The sequence below is a fragment of the Hyperoodon ampullatus genome, assembly GCF_949752795.1.
Source record: "Hyperoodon ampullatus genome assembly, chromosome: 10".
Lineage (NCBI taxonomy): Eukaryota > Metazoa > Chordata > Mammalia > Artiodactyla > Ziphiidae > Hyperoodon > Hyperoodon ampullatus.
In genome coordinates, this window is record NC_136923.1 from 55,476,810 (window position 1) to 55,501,974 (window position 25,165).

At 38.0% G+C, this 25,165-nt stretch overlaps 1 protein-coding gene across 6 annotated transcripts in view; it reads right to left on the reverse strand.

The window, feature by feature from the left end:
- The window catches only part of RBMS3 (RNA binding motif single stranded interacting protein 3), a gene marked incomplete at both ends in the record, with an annotated part of 717,356 nt that overhangs the window by 31,996 nt on the left and 660,195 nt on the right, over window positions 1-25,165 (reverse strand). For 4 of the 6 annotated variants that reach the window (XM_079713423.1, XM_079713428.1, XM_079713424.1 and 1 more), the window contains 2 exons: window positions 17,875-17,922; window positions 24,749-24,859. In XM_079713423.1, coding sequence (XP_079569549.1) covers window positions 17,875-17,922; window positions 24,749-24,859 — 159 coding nt within the window. The remainder of the gene's footprint in view (window positions 1-17,874; window positions 17,923-24,748; window positions 24,860-25,165) is intronic. The other 2 variants (XM_079713426.1, XM_079713425.1) reach the window with 1 other exon arrangement.

Consider the following 25,165-nt stretch of genomic DNA (forward strand, 5'->3'; position numbering starts at 1 on the left):
ACTTTTAGACCTTTTAGAGAAAATGCAGGCATCTGACGAGCTTAGTATTGTCTCCCCATTTTGTCTTCCACATTGATTTGGAGTGAGAGCCAATGCTGAATTCTTTAATTGAGGGTGAGTCTTTATTTAAGGACTGTTTTAGACTCACAGACATAGAGAACAGACTTGTGGTTGCCAAGGGGAAAGGGGAGTGGGGAAGGAAGGATTGGAAGTTTGGGGTTAGCAGATGCAAACTAATGTATAGAGAATGGATAAACAACAAGGTCCTACTGTATAGCACAGGGAACTACATTCAATACCCTGTGATAAACCATAATGGAAAAGAATATAAAGAATGTATATCTATGTATAACTGAATCACTTTGCTGTACAGCAGAGATTAATACAACATTGTAAATCAACTAGAATTCAAGAAAAAAACACTGTTTTATTTTCATCAAAAATTTGAGCTTTAGTGCCACCAGAAATAATAGGAATAGCACAGTCCTTGACCTCCAAACCTCCATGGACGTACAATCTAAAAATGGGGTAGAGAGTGGTGAGGAATGTACCAGTATCTATACAACAGGAGCCCACAGAGGGCTTTGAGGGTTTTCCAAATAAAGTGAGATCACATCTGGCCGTGCAAATCAGAAAGAGATTGGTGGAAGAGATACTCCATTACTGATAGGTAAGATTTGACCAACAGAAACTGTAGGTGTGACGGGGAAGAAATTCCAGCAAGAGCTGGAAGGTCAGCAAGAGCAAGGCAAGAAAGAAAGTTCTCACAGCCAAACACATACTACAAATAATTATGACCAGTGAAAGAATAGAGTTATGGAGGTAGACAGTAGGAATAACAGTTGGTTAAAGTAGCTTGAGGATTATACGGCGGCAGACTCAAACACAGGCTGATGAGTCTTTAATTTTTGCGGTCTTTGTGTTGTGGCTTTTGACTGGGAAAATAATATATTAGGAGTCTCCCTTCGCAGAATTTAAGTATAGCTCACCTTGCTCCCCAAAAGGATTTTAGGCAGCTTCCAAACTTGTATAAAGTGTTGTTGTACCAATAAGTGAGAAAAATGAGACAAAGGGAAAGAAAGTACAGCAAGGCTAATAAAATAAATGCCATTAAAATTTATCAGAGGGAAAAAAAATGGTTCTGAAGAACATAGGGGCAGGACAGGGATAAAGACGCAGACGTAGAGAATGGACTTGAGGACACGGGGAGGGGGAAGGGTAAGCTGGGATGAAGTGAGAGAGTGGCATGGACATATATACACTACCAAATGTAAAATAGATAGATAGTGGGAAGCAGCTGCATAGCACAGGGAGATCAGCTCAGTGCTTTGTGTCCACCTAGAGGGGTGGGATAGGGAGGGTGGGAAGGTTTCGCAAGATGGGGGAGATATGGGGATATATGTATATGTATAGCTGATTCACTTTGTTATAAAGCAGAAACTAACACACCATTGTAAAGCAATTATACTCCAATAAAGATGTTAAAAAATTATCAGAGTTATTTAGCAATAAATTACATGATTCCCTGTGTTCATTAGGTAAGAAAATAAACCAGATGCATGGAAAAATAATTCCCAATATGGAGGCAAGAGAGATATTTCTCCCATAAGTCTGAAAGGAGCAGATACTATGTAATCTTAATGAACAACAGCTTTAAAGTAAGAAAGCAAGTTTCCAAGGGCATTTATCATACATTCCTTCAAATGTAAGTGAGTGGCATTATGCCAATGCATATTTAAGGAAAAGCTATTTTTCAGGGGGTCAGTGGGACACAGTCATCCAAGTAAGACAGCTTTCGCAGGTTAATCCAGGGATATAATTTAGATGAACCAAAGAGAATGGATATACTGCACATTATCCAAATGCTCCTACCAAAATTTTATTTTCTCTTAGCCAAGGTTCTGAAAGGTAGGAATAGCAGTGACTTTGGAATTGTTATACTTCTTGACAAGGACTTGGAATGTAGCTTTCTTTGCTGCTGGTTACACATGGACTCCTATGTTTTAACCATCAGCCACATTTGGCATTGGATGGATAGTGTCAAATTAAGGAAGCTAAAAAGAATTTAAGAGAACCTACTCACTCCATATGAAATAAACCCCCTCTATTTGGAGGTTAAATTCTTCTCAGAAAAATTTTAGGTCTGTATACACACAGAGACATCATCACACTGTGGGTCTACAGTACGACATCTTTGTAGAACAATCTACGTAAGCCATCCACAGCTTTGAGTAGTGAAGTAGTTCTGGTATATCCTGGGCAGGCAAGTTTGAGTCTTGCTATTAAAAAAATGACTTCAGATTCAGAGATCTAATCTGTACCCTCTTTCTGGCAATAATCATATGGTAGGGACAGTTACCTACTAAGGTACTCCCAATTGTTATATTAAGACCATATCCTTGCAAATAAAGTTTAAACAATGTTAATCTCAAATTTTATTGAGGTATTTGGGGGAAGGCTAAATAAGAAAGAGAAGGGCCAGGTGTTGACACTAGGAAAACACTGCAATAATAAAATTAAAAGGTAACAAGGGTACAACCTGGATGGAGGTAAGGGAATGGAATGGGTAGGACAGAGTAGAAGTATATTGTAGAAGTAGAATTTACAAGAAAAAGGAAGCTTGTGTGTGGGGTAGACTGAGCCAAAACATCTCGGAGGTTCTGAGCACAACTGCCTGGAATAAAAATCACCTGTCAATGAATAAGAGATTTTCTATCCTTTCTACTCCAAGCTCAGTTGCATATTAAATCATATAGCTCTCACCCAGAAAGAAAGAGCTATACTCCAAACCACTGTCAAAGACCGTAATAATCCTAAACTCATAGCTACACTTTCCTTGCAAGATCTTGGCTTAGAGAAATAATATTTATAGAGGTTTGCTCAAACCCTAGGGAGGTCTGGAAAAGAAACTGGATCGGGAGGAAAGATTATGAGACAAATTGTGAATATGAAGTTTGAACTTCCATGGGGCTATCCAAGGGTGGGGACACCTACAAGGTGGCTGGAAACACAGGTGTGGAACTTAAAACAGAGGCAGGATGAGCAATATAGATAAGGAGGTCATCTCTATGACAGCTAGAGCTGAGGAAGTAGATGGCTTCACTGAGGGAGAAAACAGAGAAAAGTAAAGTTCTCTGAGACCAGCACCCTGAGAAACATGAAAACAAGATAGAAAGGATCTATGCTTCTTTTTAAAGCAGAGTCAAGTCACCAATGGATAAGTATATAATGAAGAAGACGCATGTGGGTTAGAGAATAGTCAATGCTGTAAACCAAAAGAAAAAAAAAAGAAATCAAGAATATAGGAGGAAGGGTTAACATTGACAAAGAGAGGGCCATGACCTGACAAACTATAGGAGGATAGGAAGAGAGGAGGAATGAAGAAGCAGACATTTGAAGTAAAGAGAACACCTTTGTGGGAGATCAGATCAACTATAGTTTCCATCTTCTCATCAAGGAAGATGTCGCCATTTTCTGAGAATAAAAAGCAGGGCTTGTGTTTGGCATTTGAGAAGAGCAAAAAGTTTTAAACAGCCAAAGGAGCATAAATGTAAGTGAGGGTCTAGCTAGGCTTATAAAGAATCAATTTGTAGAGGACATAGAAGCTTCCTTACTGGGTGTCTGTGACTACTGTATGTATCAAATGGACCCACTTGAAGCCCTCAGCTCAGTGCCCTGAACATAGCATGTTCTGTGAGTACATATATTCACCTTTGCATTCACAATACCTTCCATATACACTCAATGTATGTGATTAATAAATCACATTTGACCTATCCCACATCTGTGTTTACATTTGATCAAGGCCACTCAATGTTCAGTTATATTTTTGTCAGGTAAAATGATAATTGCTCTTTAGATAAAGAAATAATTTATGGAAATCTTCCAAATTATCTTTAATTAGCTGGTAGCTATTAGCCAGGTCATAGTATTCGCAATTAAACTATTTTAAGATTATCAACAATTATCAGACAAGAACACACCATGAGTAGGGTAGATAAAAGACAGAGGAAAGGACATTTTGCAAACCTAGAAACAATGAAACACCTCCCTTTTCAGTCTAACGTGACTGCTGCATCTTTACCAATGAAGCTCTGCTTCGTTCCTCTCACCTACTAGACGACGCTTAAGAAGACGCCCAATCTTTCAAGCCCCCCACCACTTCCTTTTTTTTTTGCGGTATGCGGGCCTCTCACTGTTGTGGCCTCTCCCGTTGTGGAGCACAGGCTCCGGACGTGCAGGCTCTGCGGCCATGGATCACAGGCCCAGCCGCTCCGCGGCATGTGGGATCTTCCCGGACCGGGGCACGAACCCACGTCCCCTGCATTGGCAGGTGGACTCTCAACCACTGCGCCACCAGGGAAGCCCCCCACCACTTCCTGATAGCACCCAATGCAGAAAAGACCATCACTTAAGCTTTTATCAAAGTCACACTGCATGCTCAAATCCTAAATAAGACCCTCCAAATTTCCTCTTCTTAGATGTTCCATTGTTCACCTGATGTAACTTCTCCCTCGTTTCTGCAGGCTAGTAAACCTAACTTTGCTTGACTATAGTTGGTTCTTGGTCTTTTCTGGCTACTAGGTTTTACCCTTCCAAAACAAGCATCTCAAAAATCTCAATAACTATTCTTTTAATTAACTCTGCATATTTAATTTGCTAAAGTAACTGCTCAGTTATGAATGCAATTTCTATTCTCTGAATCTGGAGTCCTATGCTTTCCCAGATTTGATCCTCTTGGGCAGACGGCTGGACTCAGAGCAGGCACATAAAGTAATTAAATTTATGTCTTATAGGGACCCACAGTCCATTACTCTGAATCCAACATAGTTTTGCTGCCAACAGAAATATGCCCATTGCATGTAAATTAAAGAGCATCATTGGTTTAAAGTCTTTTCACCTTTTTGTTTTCCATTTTTAAGGAAACTTGATTGGAAGTGATTCTAGTTTTTATATGTCGTATTCGGGCCAGGTAGCTGATGGCCTTTCAATCAATATTTTATCAAAGCTAAATCACAGTGATTACACCAGAGTGCATGGTTCAGACAAGTGGGGAAAAAAAAGACTGGCCTGATAAGAAATAATATACTGTTTGTAATGTAGTCTGCATTATCAAAATGAATAAAAGTTAGTGGTAGAAAAGAGAGAAGAATAAGCAATATCTTGGGTGGCAAATGGACTTTGAAATGATATAATTTTGGTAGGAATAAATATTTTGTGATCTACAGCTTGGGAAAATAAATTACCTCCAATATTAGGAGAGTTCATGTATACACACACACACATATGAATACACACAAATAATTATATATACATATAGATATAAAACTTGTGGAAGTTAGACTTAATATCATATGTAATTAAAGTATATTATATATGATCCCAATTTCAAATGTATGACATCAATCCCATTAAACACAAGAGACTGGAAGTCTCACTTTTAAAAAACTGGGAAGGGGACTTCCCTGGTGGCGCAGTGGTTAATAATCCGCCTTCCAATGCAGGGGACACGGGTTCGAGCCCTGGTCCGGGAAGATCCCACATGCCGCGGAGCAGCTAACCCTGTGCGCCACAACTACTGAGCCTGCGCTCTAAAGCCCACGAGCCACAACTACTGAGGCCGTGTGCTGCAATTACTGAAGCCTGTGCGCCTAGAGCCCATGCTCTGCAATAAGAGAAGCCACCACAACGAGAAATGAGAAGCCTGTGCACCGAAACGAAGAGTAGCCCCCGCTCACCACAACTAGAGAAAGTCCCGTGTGCAGCAATAAAGACCTGATGCAGCCAAATAAATAAATAAATAAATAAATTTATTAAAACCCCCCCCCCAAAACTGGGAAGATTTTAGGTTATTCCAAGTGCTATATGCAAGGAACAGAATATATATCACTTCAAATTTGATTTCAATATGAAAAATGTTAAAGGCGGCAGTCACTTGGTTGTGGAGATGCACCTTCTGATAGGTGGATAATTAATTCACATAAAAATAATAGTGTCTTAAAAATAAACTCAAAATGTATTAAAGACCTAAATGTAAGGCCAGACACCACCAAACTCTTAGAGGAAAACATAGGCAGAACACTCTATGACATAAATCACAGCAAGATCCTTTTTGACCAACCTCCTAGAGAAATGGAAATAAAAACAAAATAAACAAATGGGACCTAATGAAATGTAAAAGCTTTTGCACAGCAAAGGAAACCATACACAAGACTAAAAGACAACCCTCAGAATGGGAGAAAATATTTGCAAATGAAGCAACTGACAAAGGATTAATCTCCAAAATTTACAAGCAGCTCATGCAGCTCAATATCAAGAAAACAAACAACCCAATCCAAAAATGGGCAGAAGACCTAAATAGACATTTCTCCAAAGAAGATATACAGATTGCCTACAGACACATGAAAGAATGCTCAACATCATTAATCATTAGAGAAATGCAAATCAAAACTATAATGAGGTATCACCTCACACCAGTCAGAATGGCCATCATCAAAAAATCTACAAACAGTAAATGCTGGAGAGGGTGTGGAGAAAAGGGAACCCTTCTGCACTGTTGGTGGGAATGTAAATTGATACAACCACTATGGAGAATAGTATGGAGGTTCCTCAAAAAACTAAAAATAGAGCTACCATATGATCCAGCAATCCCACTACTGGGCGTATACCCTGAGAAAACCATAATTCAAAAAAAGTCATGTACCAAAATGTTCATTGCAGCTCTATTTACAATAGCCAGGACATGGAAGCAACCTAAGTGTCCATCAACAAATGAATGGATAAAGAAGATGTGGCACATATATACAATGGAATATTACTCAGCCATAAAAAGAAACGAAATTGAGTTATTTGTAGTGAGGTGGATGGACCTAGAGTCTGTCATACAGAGTGAAGTTAAGTCAGAAAGAGAAAAACAAATACCATATGCTAACCCATATATATGGAATCTAAAAAAAAAAAAGGGGGTCATGAAGAACCTAGGGGCAAGACAGGAATAAAGACTCAGTCCTACTAGAGAATGGACTTGAGCATATGGGGAGGGGGAAGGGTAGGCTGGGACAAAGTGAGAGAGTGGCGTGGACATATATACACTACCAAACGTAAAATAGATAGCTAGTGGGAAGCAGCCGCATAGTACAGGGAGATCAGCTCGGTGCTTTGTGACCACCTAGAAGGGTGGGATAGGGAGGGTGGGAGGGAGGGAGACACAAGAGGGAAGAGATATGGGGACATATGTATATGTATAACTGACTCACTTTGTTATAAAGCAGAAACTAACACATCATTGTAAAGCAATTATACTCCAATAAAGATGTTTAAAAAAAAATCCCCCCCCCAAAAATAAGTCTTTATTATTTTTTAAATTTTTTTATTGAAGTATAGTTGATTTAAACAGTGACTTTAGACAATAGAATTGCTCAAAAATTCTATGCCACCTCTATAGAAAGATATGTTTCTTGTAATTCTGCCTTAAATGCCATAGGGTTGAGATATAATGAATGGAAGTGGGGACATTTTTAGAGGTCACCACTGCTACCACTACCATCAATATACTCATCACAATCACCATAATCCTCATCTTCACAGCAATATATTCATGTTTCTCTGGTATATAAATTGTGCATTTTAACACAGTGCTTAATTTTTAAAAATTATTTATTTACTTATTTATTTATTTTTGCGGTACGTGGGCCTCTCACTCACTGCCGTGGCCTCTCCTGTTGCGGAGCACAAGCTCCGGACGTGCAGGCCCAGTGGCCATGGCTTACGGGCCCAGCCTCTCCGCGGCATGTGGGACCCTCCTGGACCGGGGCACAAACCCGTGTCCCCTGCATTGGCAGGTGGACTCCCAACCACTGCACCACCAGGGAAGCCCCTACTGTGCTTAATTTTATAAACCCCTCACAAATTCTACTTGGAAACACAAAAACTCTAATTCCTATGGTAAAAAATAAATGAAAGAAAATTATGTATATTTAAAGACTGTGCTGTTAAAATTAGGTATGTATACATACATACATAAAATTATGTATATTAAAATACTAAAATTATGTATATTCAAAGACTGTGCTGTTAAAATTCTAGTAAATTATACAAGCTGCAAAGCAACATGTCTAAAAGTTTAGAAAAAAATTAAAAGCACTTAAGATAATCATTTAATGCATTCTCTTCTAGCTTCTGTTCATATGTATGTTTTAGGACCCCAAATCCTAAAGATTATTTACTTTTGTTACCTTTTTTCACCTTCCATTAAGAAGATTATTTTTCATCTTGTTAAAAAAGCTTTATAATTTATTTATTATATTAATGCAGTTAATAATATTGTAATAGTTCAGCCAATAGAGAAGATACACATTTAAACCCTTTAATATTTCTTCTATTTTTAGATACTGAGTTTGGAAACTCTCTTTTAAAATACTATTTTGGGGCTTCCCTGGTGGTGCAGTGGTTGAGAGTCTGCCTGCCGATGCAGGGGACACGGGTTCGTGCCCTGGTCCGGGAAGATCCCACATGCCGCAGAGCAGCTGGGCCCGTGAGCCACGGCCGCTGAGCCTGCGCGTCCGGAGCCTGTGCTCCGCAACGGGAGAGGCCACAACAGTGAGAGGCCCGCGTACTGCAAAAAAAAAAAAAAAAAATACTATTTTGGTTCAGTCCATCTATCATGTAAATGTAAGATTAGTGACACTTCAAAATTCCTAACACACTTCCCTGAATGTGAGGAAAGGAAGAGGAAAAGAAGGCTCAATAATAATTTAATATCTATTATGAGTTAGGCACTTACTACGTACTTTAGCTGTGTCACCTCAATAAATCCTTCTATTAATACACATATAGAGATGCTAATGCATTATTATCTATACTTAAAGAGAGGAAAAGTTAGCTTCAGAAAACTTAAGTGGCTGCCATTGTTAAATAATTATTAACTAGTTGGACCAGGAATCACATACATACTCTTGACTCTAAAAGCCATTTCCAATTATTATATCATACTTATTCCTATTCAGAGTTGCATGTGTAATGAATAAAAACAGTGCCTGCTGGCAATTTTTTCTATCAGATCAATGCATAATCATGATCATCTTTCATTTTATCTTTCCACTGAGACTTTAGAGCACGCAAACTTCCCTGAGCCCATTACCATTTGTTTCATTTATTTTTTTACCATAGGAATTTGAGCTTTTGTGCTTCCAAGTGGAATTTGTGAGGGATTTATAAAATTAAGCACTGTATGAAAAAGCACAATGAAAAACACCAGCAAGTCAACAAACAGCTGAGAGCAAGAGAGAGAACATGATATACCAGGAAAGTTTGCAGTGTAGTACATCTGATTCCCACTGTCCTGACAACCAAGGCCAAAGGAGAAAGCAAGGAAGATAGAGACTAGAGGACTCAACCAGGCATATGAAGTGGTCAGAAGTACAATACTTAGATTTAGGAATGTGGATAATGAACTAATATTTCTCAGCAAAGTCAAGGTCATGGGAGCAGATGGCCAAAGTGGACTTGAGGTGAAGGTGACGGAGGTTAAGGAAGTTCATCAATATGAGCATAAGAAGGTGCTATTTCAGTGGGGTATTTTTGTATGTCTAGATTTTGTTTTGTTTTGTTGATTTGGTTTTTGACACTAATAAGATGTGGGCTAATCATCAGGAAGAATGTCCCCAGTAGAGGGGATCACTGATAGAACATATTTCTGGAACATGTGACAAAGACACTGAAGACTTGACCTCACAGAATGTTTAAGAATCAAGTTGTTTTCTGGAACGTTTGGAATATACATCTAATTAAAGGCTAAGTTATGTATTTTACATTGCCAGTTCAAAAGAAGTATATCCGCTCATATGGAGAGAGATACTTGCTGAGGCACTGAACTCAAGGAGCGATTCATCATTTGTTTCTTTATAAAGGATGCTGGGTAAAATAATGGATAATTACGTCCACTGTGGCATCTTAAAAAAGCTAGATGTTGCTTAAATGTGTGTGTCATTATCACCTGTCTAAGAAAGAAGAGGTTAAAATGTTAAAATTCACCCTGAGAAAGCATTTCTACAGGGATGTGCAATTATATGGTTCAGATATTTTGCTATCTGATAAACCAATTTAACATAGAGTCTAGAGAAATGTTAGCGCATCTGCGAGGCAGTCTCTCTCCAGTGTCAGGTGTCTCAAGCATGCCTTTGGCAAGGGCTGCATTGTAGTCAATTCATGGTTGGATTCTCCGACAGGAACCTCAAGTGCCCACTTGGTGCAGTTGATTAAAAAGGGAACAATGTGGTGTTACTGCCAGATGGGCTGATGCCTGCACATGCAGTTAGCTTCCTTTAAAATCTGTTGTTGTCTTGAAAATGCTGACTGAAGTACTCAGGACACGTGTGTGGCGGCCATGGCTGCCCTAAGCCCATTGCTGCCACCCGCTGAAGGATTCTACCATGGAGAAGACACTGTGGATACTGCCTTTCCATTGGATGTGTGCGCCAAGCAGAACACAATGCTCAGAGAAAGCAGCCACCCGGGAACACAGAATCACTAGCGCTGACAGGTCAGGGACAACTTCAGTGGACTCAAACCAACCACAACAGCAACAACAGTCCCAGCCCAGGTGGAAGGACAAAGATGTAAAATACATTTTTACTACAAATCTATTGAGATGATGTATCTTTTCCCTTTTCCCTAAATTGCTAAACGTACAGAATTCTAAAGGCTGCCAAGGGGATATTAACAGAATATATATTGATTTTCCTGGTTGATGATCCTCTGTTACTGGCACATACAGATACATCCCAGAAAACGAATATAGGCTGAGCACATGAAAAATATAAATATACTTGAAGTGTTTTCATACTTCGGAACTGCAATCAATCATGTGCAAAGTAAAACGCTAAGAAATGTCTCTCTCAGTCCTCATTTCCATCTCTCCACCTCTGCCTTTCTGACATTTCATCTGCCTTTCAAGAAATTAAACACACACACACAACTGCTAGCTTTAAAGGTAAAGAACTTCATGCTCTTATTGTAAGGAATGTCAGTAATAGTATTTAATTGGGAATACTTAGGAAAATACATTGATTAGAGCAGAGGTGGGCAAACTGTAGCCCACAGGCCAATCTTGGTTGCTGCCTTGTTTTATAAATAAAGTTTTATTGGGATGTGGCCATGCTCATCCATTTACACATGGTCTGTGGCTGCTTTCATCCTGAAAGGCAAAAGTAGTTGTGACATGAGCCAATGGCTGGCAAAGCCTAAAATATTTACTTCTAGACCTTTACAGAAAAAAAAAAAAAAACAACTCGCTGGATTAGAAGGTAAGGCATAGGATTTTGTATCCTCCTATCCCATGCTCTCCTCCCCCTCCACCCCGGAAAAAAGAAACTGGGCTAAATAACAGTGATGTTTAGATATCAGAAAAGACTATGTGCATAAGTTCTCTTTAGTTAACAGTTTCTTGAATAGAGCACTAAAAATTGTGGTCCCACAGTTAAAGTCTTCTAAAACTTCATTTCTGTAATGTAGTGAACAATACAAATGCACCAGCAGGATCACAGTAACAGCATGCACAGGCCTGTGTGTCAAATGCTTGTACAAAGTCTCGCTCTGTGTACTGCTCTTAGGATATCTGTCACATGCTGTGTTTTGTGACAGTTCTTTGTAACTCTGTCCTTTGCTGTTAGAATCTATGTTCTTTGAAGGCAAGGGATGTATCTCTATTTTATACCATCTAGCCTTGGTTCCTTGTAGCACTCTAGGAGCTCAATGAATATTAGTTGAATGAATGAAACAAAGAAAGTCTCCTTATTGAACTTATTAAAAAGAAAAAAATCAATTCATTAGTACATTTAAACAAATGCAGTTTGGTAATCAAAGTAGATGCACAGAATCTGAGCAAAGAAATGAAACTGATTTTCATGCATGTTTTGTGGGAGCACATATAACTGTGTCAGGTCTTTTACAGTAAATACAACTTAATGGCTAATTGTAGCTAATTGGAGGTACTAATGGACCTAATTTTTAATTAAGAGACGGAGATCATTTGTAATTAGCTCATGGTATCCATGAAAACCAATGTTTAGAGCTTAAAAAATGATTTGAAGTAGCTTAAACACCACCCCCATTTGAAAAATGGTTTTGCTCTTTGAAGTAGCTTAAACATCACCCCTCATCCCTGCCAAATTATGGAACAGTTTTATAAAGTAATATCCACTCAAGAAGAGTTAGTACAAAGATGGGTTTCAACCAAATCTTTGGTAGAGCATCACCGATTCCAAATTAGGGAGGCTTTCCAATGCAAACTGATATTATTGACTAGCAAAACAATGTGGAAAAACTGCATAAGTTTAACAGTGAATTTTGTCTGAATCAGGGCAAGTACCATGATGAAGACTTCATTCTTGACCTGAAGTTGTACTGATGATAAGACTGACTCTTTTCAACCTATTTTAGCCAGTACGTAGAAAGAATACGGCAGAGGATGAAAGTATGTTCAGAAGCTCTATGGGTTGCTGTCAATGCATTTTTGGTTCTTTGTTTCATTTTTTCCAAACACAGATTCAAATTCTGAATTCTAAGGTTTTCAGAAAAGGAGAATGAATTTTGGTTCTACTTCAGTTTGTTCTCTGTCCATTGTGGTCTTTTTCTTGATTTCATCATGATGACCATTGAGGAAATTAAGTTCAAAGCAACTGAGATAAACATTTGACAACATTTATCCGTAGTTTTCATATGTTTCTCATAAAATCCAACTATGAACAGAAAAAAAAATGATGTTTTACTTTTCATTTTCAAATAGGAGGATCTTCTAAGGAGTCATCATTGTATGGAAAAGAAACACTAAAGAGAGAATAGACTCGTGATTTTGCATGAAAATGTGGAGGGTAGTTCCAGACCTCCTGTTTTCTGTCCTTGAAATGAGCTGGATAAGGTGTAGCAGAGATTTGGAGAGGAGAGAGGAAGTAAATCAGAGACCCCATCTCCCAAACCTCAACCACTTTCTCTGGACATCACCACTCTGGCCTTAGCTCTATCCTTCCTGAATTATTGTTGTTGTTTTTTAAAATGTATTCACTGTTTAACTATTCACCTTAGACTTTTCCTAAGCAAAGAGATCTTCAGCCATGCAGTTGACGAACTTAATTCAAATTCACATTAAAGTAACTCTACAGCTGCTGAAGTCAAAATAAAAGGTTTTGGTTCCTATACTCCTAAAATCACTTCAAGTATCATGGTGATACCCAAATCACACTCTGAAAAATACTACGCTAATATACTTTCCTGCCTTTAATTAGATGTATATTCCAAACGTTCCAGGAAAAAACTTGATTCTTAAACATTCTGTGAGGTCAAGTCTTCAGTGTCTTTGTCACATGTTCCAGAAATATGTTCTATCAGTGATCCCCTCTACTGGGGACATTCTTCCTGATGATTAGCCCACATCTTATTAGTGTCAAAAATCAAATGAACAAAACAAAACAAAATCTAGACATACAAAAATACCCCACTGAAATAGCACCTTCTTATGCTCATATTGATGAACTTCCTTAACCTCCGTCACCTTCACCTCAAGTCCACTTTGGCCATCTGCTCCCATGACCTTGACTTTGCTGAGAAATATTAGTTCATTATCCACATTCCTAAATCTAAGTATTGTACTTCTGACCACTTCGTATGCCTCGTTGAGACCTCTAGTCTCTATCTTCCTTGCTTTCTCCTTTTCTCCCACACTCTACTGCATTCTTTTCTTTTTCTATCCATCCTGGAAACTAGTTTGTCACTCAGTAACTCTCTTGCCAATGTCAGCACACACTGCTCCTTTTCTCACTCTACTCAGTGAAACCTTAGCCCTGGATTAATCCACCTGTCTGCCTTCTTGGCTACTGATCACTACAGTGAAAAATCAAACATTCTTACAGACTGGTATAACAAAAATCTATAGTCTGTAGCTTCAAATGGCCTCCCAGGGCTGCCCCTCAAGCTTCCTGTGTATTGCTAGTTGGCTTTCTTTTTCCAAATCTCTGTTCTCCTTCAGTCCCTTACCATGCCATTCCCACTCACTCTCAGAAGATGGCACTTAATACTTCACACACACACACACAAAAACAAGTAGTATCACAGAGATGATCATACTAAGTGAAGTAAGTCAGACAGAGAAAGAAAAATATCGTATGATATCACATATGTGGAATCTAAAATACGACACAAATGAACTTATCTATGAAACAGAAACAGACTCACAGACATAGAGAACAGACTGGTGGTTGCCAAGGGGGAGGGGGTTGGGGGGAGGGAAGGACTGGGAGTTTGGGATGAGCAGGTGCAAACTAGTATATACAGGATGGATAAACAGAAAGGTCCTACTGTATAGCACAGGGAACTATATTCAATATCCTGTGATGTTTTATCACAGGATTCCCCTGGTCCCCATTTTCCAGTTCTGTCTCTCTCCAGTGCATTCTCCACCTATATCCAGAGTGATCATGTCACTCTCCAACTTAAACTTTTTTGTTTATGTCTACTGCCAGCAGGATGGAGTCCCAGCTACCATAGCTGGTGACATTGCTCCACCTTATTTGTCCAGGATCATTTTCTCGACTCTCATCACTCTTTATGCATCCCTGTCCTACTGAACCATCTGTAGTTCCCCGAATTTGCCATATCCTGCTACCCATGAGCTTTGTACATGCTGCCCTGTTAGTCTGAAACTCCCCCCTCCATCTTATTTTTCACTTGGCTAATTCCCATGTGTCCTTATGTCTCCATTCAGAGGTTTCTTCCACTTTCTCTGACTCCTACCATGGGTCAGTTTTCTCTTTGTGCCCCCATAGCGCCTTGTAACAAGGATGATTAGCATAGCTGCTGCTAATAACCTCTGAGCACTTATTTGATGCCAGAACCTGTGCTAAGCAGGCTACATATCTTAACTCATCTAATGCTCACAACAACCCTACGAGGTAATTAATATTTCCTCAGATAAATAATCCAAGCTACAGAGAAGTTACATCATTTTCCCAAGGTTCCACAGCTAATGAGTGACACAGTAGATTCTGAACTCAGGCATCTTACTGAAGATTTTACAAACGTGTAATCACTTGTTTGTGCCTAACTTCCTAATTGGACCCTAAGTTCTTAGAAGGAAGTTGTATCCCTAGCACCTGACACAGTGATTGTCACAAAGTGTGCTCCCAATAAATACTATTTGAATAACTAAAAGAACAAGGCGGCATGTGGCTCAAAGAGGAAAGAGTTCTTGCCTAAAATCAGATTTACCCTGATTACCCTGAGTTCACCTTCAGTGTCTGCCATCGTGATGTTTTGCCCCAAGAATACCAAATAACTTGCTGTCATCTAATCATCTAATTTCATTTCCTGTCCCATTCACCTCATGTACATTTCCCACTCTTGTCCAACTGGTAAACTCATATTCATCCTTCCACATCAAGCTCAGAATTCACTTTATTCCTGAGGGTTCCCAATCTTCATCGTAGATTCTAAATTTTAGTTCCTCCATACTTTATACATTTCAACATCATCATCATCAACAACAACAACAACATTAATTTAGACCATCATATTTTTTTTAACCAATGGTCCATTTTCTATTCATCTTTGTATCTCTAGTACTTCAGTGTTGTGCCCAGCACTCAGAGGGTGGTCAAAAAATGTTTGATATATTGATTGAACAGAATTAGGTTGGGTTTGGTTTCTGTAGATTACCACGGAGATATCTCAAACTCCGATACATCATGGCAGTTTAGTTGGCTCCTACAATGGCCAAGAATCGATTACTATTGGAGTTGTCCAACACTGGCATATTGGGAGACATGAGAAGAGGATATCACAATACCTTATGCCTGTTTCACTTTCCTGATCTGATCAAGGGTTTGGCAAAGGATATGTTATCTTTTCAAATGTCATTCAAGTTGTGCCCACCAGATAAGTCACAAACATTTTAGGAAGGCAAGTCTATTTTCATTTATAGATAGACTAAAGAGGCCAAAGAAGTCTGTGCAAATTTATAAGATGTTAAACCACCAACACAATCTTGTAAGGGGAAAACAACTGTAAAATCTCCCAAAGTGTTATTTTTCCTGTCACTTCTATTTTAGTCCCTTTGTATTTCACTGGGGTCTTAGCACTTATTTCAATTTAGTGATATCATATCTGAGCTTTCTAAATGTTCTACATAATTACTCTGTCTTATTCCTCAAGCACACACCAAACTGCCAGATTAAGTTTCTTAAAGCACTGCTTTGATCAAGTCATTTCTCTGCTCAAGGACTCTCAGTGGCGCCTGACTATGGAATTAGGTGGGAACTCTGAGTCCAGATTTGCTGCCAGATGTTCTGCCAAAATTGATTTGTGTAGAGCCTGACCCATGACACACATCTAGTAAGTGCTTTTGATGTTTTCATTGATTTTTCCATTGTGTTCTTGAAAGTGAAATCAGAAAACCTAGTTGAAGGAAAGTTCCATTTTGTGTCTTTCATTATTATCAATACTGGCAAATTATTCAGAGTATATGCCTCTTGTTAAACAAAGATGCCACACGGTAAACAAAGTAAAGGCTACATGCGTTAGAGAAGCATCTTTCCAGGGGTCCCATATCCTAAATAAAACAGGCACATGAAGATACAACAGGTAATACACTTTGGGGAAAGATAAGTGGTATTTTCATTAATGACAACTTATAGAGATTTCCAGGAGGACCAAAGTACTTCACAGCTGAAAGCTAACTCATTGCTTCTCAACTGAACTTCTAAGAGGAGTATTCAGCCATGAGCATAATTAAACAAGTCCACAAGACATGAGAAAAGGATTACCCTGAATATGCTGGGTCAGGCAAACCAGGTGGCCAAGAACACAATGTTCTCTGCTTGAAAACCACCATTCAGTTGCCAGACTCTGCTGCTCTCTGGGCTCTCCCATTCTGTTTCTGGCCTTTGTCTCTTACTCTCTCTCCAGTGCCCTTTCTTGGTTTAGATTTTATGTCCTCATCATCTGACACATCAAAGGATTAAAGAGTTCAAAGCCCTTCATGCTGCCAGTATTTTATTTAGTTTAAATCAACAAAAATGAAAACTTGTGCCCATTTTCCTCTTTGCAAGAAACCAAAATGCAAAATCAATATGAAAGCACAAGAAGATCTGTGCTGTTCAAAATTAAAACTCATGTCTTCACATATGTATACTCTGTGACAAACTGTACCACTGGATTTTATGAAACTACTTCAATATTGCTAATTAAAATGCTCGAGACACTAATGAATTCTCAAATCAACCTCTGCCACTTTGTTGTACAAATGGAACATTGGCAGATTTTCTTTCAATATCCAAAACACCATTTTTGGAACAAATTTGAAGTTTTGATTCATTCAACAATTATATCGAGTACCTACTATGTGTCAGACACTACGGTGGGTGCAGAGCAAGCAAAATGGGATGATTTTCTGATTTCAGAGGAATTCCGGTCTCTAAAGCAGTGCTTCTCAAACTACTTTTATTCATCTGTGCCCTCTTTTGACAAACACAAGTATCCTTCTCCAATTTCCCAGAAAGTCTAATGAATGCTTCCAACACTAAGAATTACTGATACACAGAACACAGACTCAGTTTTCTGTGTATCCTTCATAGACCAAAAGTCTTTGAGCTTTTACTTTTTATTTCAAAAGCAACACATTTATTTTCCATACACAAAACTGGATTGTAATATTAAATATCCTTTTTTGAACCACATATGCTAACCCCCCACCCCAGAACTGAAATTGAAATGGCCTGCTTAGAATCACTGTTTGAGAATCACTGCTTTAAAGAGTTTTGGAGAAAAACCAGGCAAGCTCCCTCTCTCCCATCCAATCAAGTCTTAAAGGAATTAGAATTTTCCTACCTGACACAACAGCTGGTGGAGTATCATAATCCTGTCTTGGGACTGAATCTTTGAATGAAAAGAGCATGAGAAAGAATGCAATGAAGTACAAAAGAAAATAAAATAGAATTTTAGCTCTAAAACTTGGAAGTGCCCACTGTATGTCACATGGTACCTAAGGCTCCTGCCTTCAAGCACTCAAGGAGGCACTCTGACCCCTTGACAGTTGACAGTTGACACAATGGTCCCCACAACCACCACTCTGGACGTGTCGTTAGGCCCCGTGTGACCTGCAAGGACAGCATCATCTGTGCCAGATATTGTCATCTTCCTCATCTTTCATAACTTTGGTCCCTCCCTTGGGTCATCAACTTGCAATATGTACCCTCTTTGGCTGACACAAAAGTTCTACAAAGTGGCCCATCAGGAAGGGGACCAAAGCGTAATATGAAACCCCAGTCCTGGAGAACAAAAGAAATAACTACAATTTCAAAAGAGATAAATGAAAAATTTGCACAGATCAATAGAACAAAATGTATTCAACAGATGGCTGCTGTCTTTTTCCAAAGTGTCATAAAATTGGAGGTGGCAAATTGTAGATCGAGGTTAATTAAACAACATGACATCCATTTCAAAAGTTGGGGTGATGTGGGACCAAATATAACTGCTTTTTTAAAGATGAAAAAGAGGCTTTGGCTTAATATCATTTCTTTAGCCAGGGATCTTAAAAAGGAAAGTGGGACATGGCCCCACTTCTAAAAATGGAAAGTTCTGATTTCTCCAGCTCCCCTTGCAGGGGTAAACTGTGTAAAAGGAACCGGGTATTGCTCATATTCAAATAAACTGCCCAAACATGGTTAAAAGGATGCTTTTGCATGACCCTCATTCCATTCATATGATCATTATTCCATTTTAAAAACTAAAACCTCAAACTTCACTCGTCCACCTACTTGGTAACTTAATTTGGACTATCACAAATTTATCCGTTTCATCTCCTGGCCACAAAAGGACAATGTTGATCACTCTCCCATGAGTGAATGGTGTGTGAAAAGACAGATTAGAACTTGAACAATGCAAGGCCAGCCAAGCAAGCATTGATCAAAGATTCAAATGCAAGTAAACCTTAGGCATGAGTTATTCTGTTTCTCACGACAGGTATGCAAACTAGTGACTTGATTATAATCCCCAAATCTATAATATATAAAATCATTTTCAAGGGGTCTCCAAATATTTTATTAATACTGGTAGTAATTCTGATTATCTTTTAAAAAACTAAGCACACATTATTACTACAAATAAACAAGACTGTGACACTAGTCATTTTCCAAGAATATATTTATAACATTTTAGAATTTATAAAAAATCATGCTCATTGTTGGAGAATATAGAAAAGTATCATGATTAATATATAAATTATCCCTAATCCCATCATCTAGAAACCATCACACTTGTTTGTACTTGTTATAGCCTTATTTCATAAGTATTTTTTCATAGTTGATACGAACTCCACATATGCAAATTTACATCCTGCTCTTTTGATTTAACATGATAGTTAATCCCTTCCTAATTATTTTATACACTTATAACTTCATGCTGCATTACATTCTAGTTTATGGATGGATTATGATTTATTTAATCTTCCTTATTAGATATTATAAAGAACACTGGGCTGAATATTTTTAAGATATATTTTCTGTTATTCTAGAATATTTCCAGAGAATAGGTCCTCAAAACTATAACTATTTGGTCGGGGAATAGAGCTATTTTTGAAATGTCTTTCAGGCCCACCCTGCTATCCAGTTGACACTTTCACAAATTTGGATTCCTACCATCACACTATCCATGCTTGAGAATGTATATCTCCCCACACCTTCGTCAGCAATGTGTATTATTTTAATAACTTTATTTAATGGGTTATATGTGTGTGTCTGTGTGTGTATTAGATTTACTCTTAAGTTGATCATTTTTCATATGTTTTTTGGCTTTCTATTTCCTCCTTTATCAACTATCTGTTCATAGTCTTTGGCATTTTATACATTGGTACTTTTGTATTTTTTGCTAATTTATTGGAATTCAGAATCTCTTTTTTAAACAGCAAAAGCTTACTATTTGCAAATAAACTTTCATAATACTAGACTTTCACTTAATGCCTACTTGTTTATTGTTTATATTGTACTAACTTCAAAAATTCACTTATCATACAACGAGACTAAATAAATTTTTAAAAACTATTCCCTTTCATCTATATTTTCTTTCTTGTATTTAACCATTTTTAATTGATTGATACTTTTTCCTGAAAAAACATTTCAGGAGATGTACTCATGACCACTTATGAATTTATGATACTGTTTCCTAATCATGAGTCCATTTAACATCATGTATTGGTTTTTATCACTCTGTCTTAATACTTATATTCCTGAATAATAGTTGAAAATAGACAATCTCTAAGCAAAATGAATAATTCAGGATTTTCACCTGATACCATCAGAATTTCAAAGCAATACAGGAGGGATGGTGCCATTGAAAACTGTGAGAGAACTATGTTGAACAAGTCAAGAACAATTACAAGATTATCTCTGTGAACGGCTATGGTTACACCACCAGAATCCAATGATGTCACAAATCACCAGTGGTCTGGAGACACAAACAGAACTGCAGATAAGGAGCCTGCAGAACAAAAACTTTTTATTTCTTTCAACAGATTCTGGTGACATTGTAAGCCACTGGTGACCACCAACTGAACAAATGAAAAGGAGATAAGAAACTTGTAAAACCAGATTGTCATGCAATTTGGAGGTTCTCATAACACAGTAAAATCCCCAGTGGTTTTTGCTAAAGCTTACAATAGACTGATAAGAAATTATGGATAATAGGGCTTTGGTCCTTGAGGGAATCCTGTGACAAAAAATAAACAAAAGCAGAAAAGCTAGATACTTCTTGAAGGTCAGCAGAGCCCTGGAATAAAACCGTTATACTGCTTGCATAAAATTCATTTCTTTTAAGCACTGCAAATCCTGTCCAGCTTAAAAATAGGTAAAGAATTGAACAATAAACATTTGAGGTGGCAAAGAATGGTTAATTAACCTACAAGGCATCCCTTTCAAAATGTGGGGTCATGGGGGACCAAATACATCTAATTTTATGAAGATGAAAAAGAGGCTTTGGCTCAGTACACTTTCTTTACTCAGGGATCTTAGAAAAGAAAGCAGGACATAGCATATGGCCTAAGGCACCCCTTCTGAAGATGGAAAATTCTAATCTAGCTCCAGGTCCCATTAGCCCTGAACCCTGCTTACTTTGGTTACTCCCTGGATCTCTCTGCTCTGCCGTTGGAAACTATTTCTGGACTTGAGGTTCCTGTCTTAATCTTGACTTGTCACTGTTCACACCTTGTTTTGCAGAATTTCAGTGAGCTCAGATGTCTGAAAGCCCTGGAAAATTACAGTAGGAGAGAGACGTGGTCGGAGAGTTTTAGATTGACTGGCTGTGGCAATATGGCGGGGAACAGACTGGAGTAAATTGAGGTGGGAAACAGGAGGAACAGTTAGGGGACTATTACAGTTAATCAAACAAGGCCCAGGGCAGAGACTCTAGAATATGAAGGAAGGGATGTATTTCACAGATGTCTATGGGACTTGAATAGTAATTGCATGTAGTGGGAATTGAGAAGGAAAGGGTCTACACTGGGTCCTAAGTGTAGTGTTGGACTCCCCGGGTGAGTGGTAGTGGGGTCAGCTTGAGAGGGAACAGGAGCAGGACCCTATAAGAGCAAGGGTCAGTGGGGAGAAAGCTTGGGAAGCTCATGAGATTAGTTTGGGTCACGTTGACTTCGAGATGTCAGAGGGAGAGTCACGTGGAAATATTTAGCAAGTGGTTGGACAAATGACTAAAATTCTAAAATGGTCTAAAATTCTAAGACAAGGTTAGCCCTGAGGACTCAGATATAAGAGTCTTTGTCATAGAAGGCAGAGTTCAAAACCATCGAAGTGGAGGAGCTTGTTAAGGAAATCATGTACGATTGAGAAGTAAGTTTAAAAACTTATTTAGCAGCCTAAGAAAGAAAAGAAGCAGTGGCCAGAGAGATCAGAGGAGGACCAGGAAAACCTTGGGGAGGAGTCACAAACAGACAGCTCTTAGGAAAATTGGGTGCAATATTCAAACATAGGGAGATTTCCCATTAAAATCCAAGTAGCTTATCTTGAAAAACTGCACGTTTTCCATATCTCATGCCATTAACACTCACAACACCCCTGGGATATAAACATTACTTTTCCCACTTTGCAAACGAGGAAATAAAAGTTCAGAGAGGTCAAGTAACCTGCCTAAACATGCACAGCTAATAAGGGGGCAGAACCAGGCTTTAAACTCAAATTCAATATCCACTGTTCTTTCCATGATACCAGGCCACCTTCCCAGCAATGGATAAAGTGTGTTGAAAAGATGTAATAAGGTGGTGGAATCTGATTAAAAGAATCAAAAGAATCAATAAGAGCCACTCCAAATGCCAATCAAAAATTCAGATAAAATGAATCTATGATATTATATCAAAGTGTAAGAGTGACAGTTTAAGAAAAAAGTATAACTTCCTGCTGGACACTCAACGTTGTCAGTGATATTTTGTTGAATAAATCTAAAAATTAATACTGTTTTCTCTCTGCCTTTTCAGAACCTTATGAAACTTTAAACCTTTGCAAAACATCAATTTACATAAAGCTTATAATGTTTTTAAGCATTAGTACAAATGTGAAGGAGGAAAATAATTTTTAAAAAAGCTAAAAGAAATTTGATGTTAAATATAAGCCACATGCTTAAAACTTTTGCTTTCTGAGAAAGAAAAGGGGATATATCATTATTGAATAATTTGGCTATTACCAGCTGGGCAAAAATTGTGGTCTTGTATAAACGCATCCTTTTTGAAAATACTCAAACACTAGTCATAACAGACATTATTGAATCAATAAGTATTGTACTTCTGACACTGTTCTATATAATTGAGCTTATTTTTCAATTTCTTAAAGGGTTCAGTCATATTCTCAATTAACTTAGGTCATATTTTTCCTAGTTTCCTCCAAATTTGAATTTCAGTAAGTCAGCTGGCTTTGCTTTTGATTCAAATGAGTAGAATTTATAAAGTGTTTCTCTTTATGCTTTGCCTTAGAACTCCCTCCTTTATCAGATTACAAATTGTCATTCAATACAGTAAAAGTGCATTACTTCATTTATTCATAATTTGTGATCATTTAAGTAGGGGAAAGCAGATATAAAGGGAAATCAGTAGTGGGACATGAGAAACTTCAAGCCTTCCAATATTGTCCTGGGATCTGCTTTATTAATAAATGAGAAAAGTGACTACAGATAATCTTCACACATTGCTAAAAGCTATAGAAATAGTATCTTCAAATTCTAATGAAAATTAGCTGTACCACACTGTAAAATTAAACATAGACTTAGACATGACTTTTAAAAGTCTAGTTCAGAGACCTAAAGAATCATTTGATCTAGTCTAAGCTTTCAGACACATAGGTATCATCAACTGCTTTTTATAGGTTCAGCAACTGAGGCCTTCCAGATGGGTACTTTGTTTATGTTCATAACACTAAATTTCTTTATTGAAACAATGGGACTCTCTCCATTAGGTATACAGACTTTCCTCCTGTTTAGAGCAGATTACTGAGACCTCAGTGGACATGTCAGAAACTCCTCAAATCCTCAAAAGCCTGTGAGTCAACACATCTATGCAGCAAGCAAGCCATTGCTTTAAGGTAAAATCTCCAATATATAGCTAATGTACCTAGTGTACTTAGATGTTTGGAGATGTTGCCAGCATAACTGAGAAGAATCACAGTAGTGGTGACTATGAGACATACAGGCATAAAGTCATAGAGGCATATGGTTGAAGGGGTCCCATAGATCTCCATGTTCATTACTTCAACTGGATGGAGAGGGGCATTGAGACCAGGAGGTGTTATCTTCCTAAGGACAGACAGAAGCAATAGGGCTCCATCAGGCTTTCTATAGTATTAAAGCTGTCTCACTCAGAAGAAGATACATGTTTTCCTCTCTCCATCTTTAAAAATGACAAAATTATCTACATTAACATTTATGAAAAATAAACACTGTTACATGGGATATTGGTTTTGACATTTTTCATTGTTCTCTATAATAAAGTTGCAGTATTCCATGTTGTATTAGACATTTGCCCTCCTGACCATTTGGGGAACTGTCTTTGAAAAGATTTTTTAAAAAACAAAGGTTTGCCAATGATTTCAACTGCCTTGTTGATATAAAAGCAAGGCTGCAGTGAGCATTTTTGAATATATTTTTGTGCCCTAAGGAAAAATAATGGCTAATCAAAAATATCCCTACCTATTAAAAAAATCAGGTACATTAGATTCCTTTCCTTTTTTGAACATCATCTATGTTGACATATTCAAAAGAAAGATTAGAATAAGTTGATTATGTGAGGTTCATTGCTTTAAACATTGAAAGTAAATAAAAAGCCTTGCATATTAGTCATAATCAAGGTTGGCCCCTCTCTTGTGAATAACCTGGGGATGCTCTGAGCTGAAGTGGTAAATATCTGGGAAAGAAAAACTAGGCTCAAGTGTATAAAGTTACAAGGTCTAAAATAGACACACCTGGTGCATTGCATCATAGGAACCAGAAGTAACACAAATTTAAATGCAACGCGGTAAACCTTCAGCCTTGTCAATGAGAGTAAATGTGCCCTGGAACTGTGCATGCAGAGGGCAGTTTATTCACAGTGGGACCTAAAAGGCATGTTAGTCAGTGGTGCAGAACCAGCTCTGCTGATGATGCCAGTAAGAACAGCGAGTATTGCACCTTATATTGATGAAGTCCAAGAAAACAAAAGGAAACAAACTCTTCAACTCACCGTTCCTGTTGTGCCCAACGAAAGGTGATTCATCTGTTGTGTTAGGGGGCCCATCATGTTTGCTGGCTGCATTGACATAGGATGGTCCATTGTTGGCGTAATCACAGCACCCTATAAGCACACACAATGTCCATCTGAAAACATGTTCCACAATGAGGGAAACTTTAAAAAAATAAACACAGTAAACTGTGTTAACACCATACATGCTTACTTCTCACTAAAAAGGCTAACTTGAGCCGTGAGTGATTTTTACATCCATTCATTTCATTTTGTGCCTGTCTAAATATGTAACATTAGTGACTTTATCTCTGATGTGATTTATCTGTCATTGTCATTTATACTTCCAATATTCAATGTACAATGTATTCTAAGACATCAGATATATCCTCTCTCACTGTTCTACATACAAACTTCTCT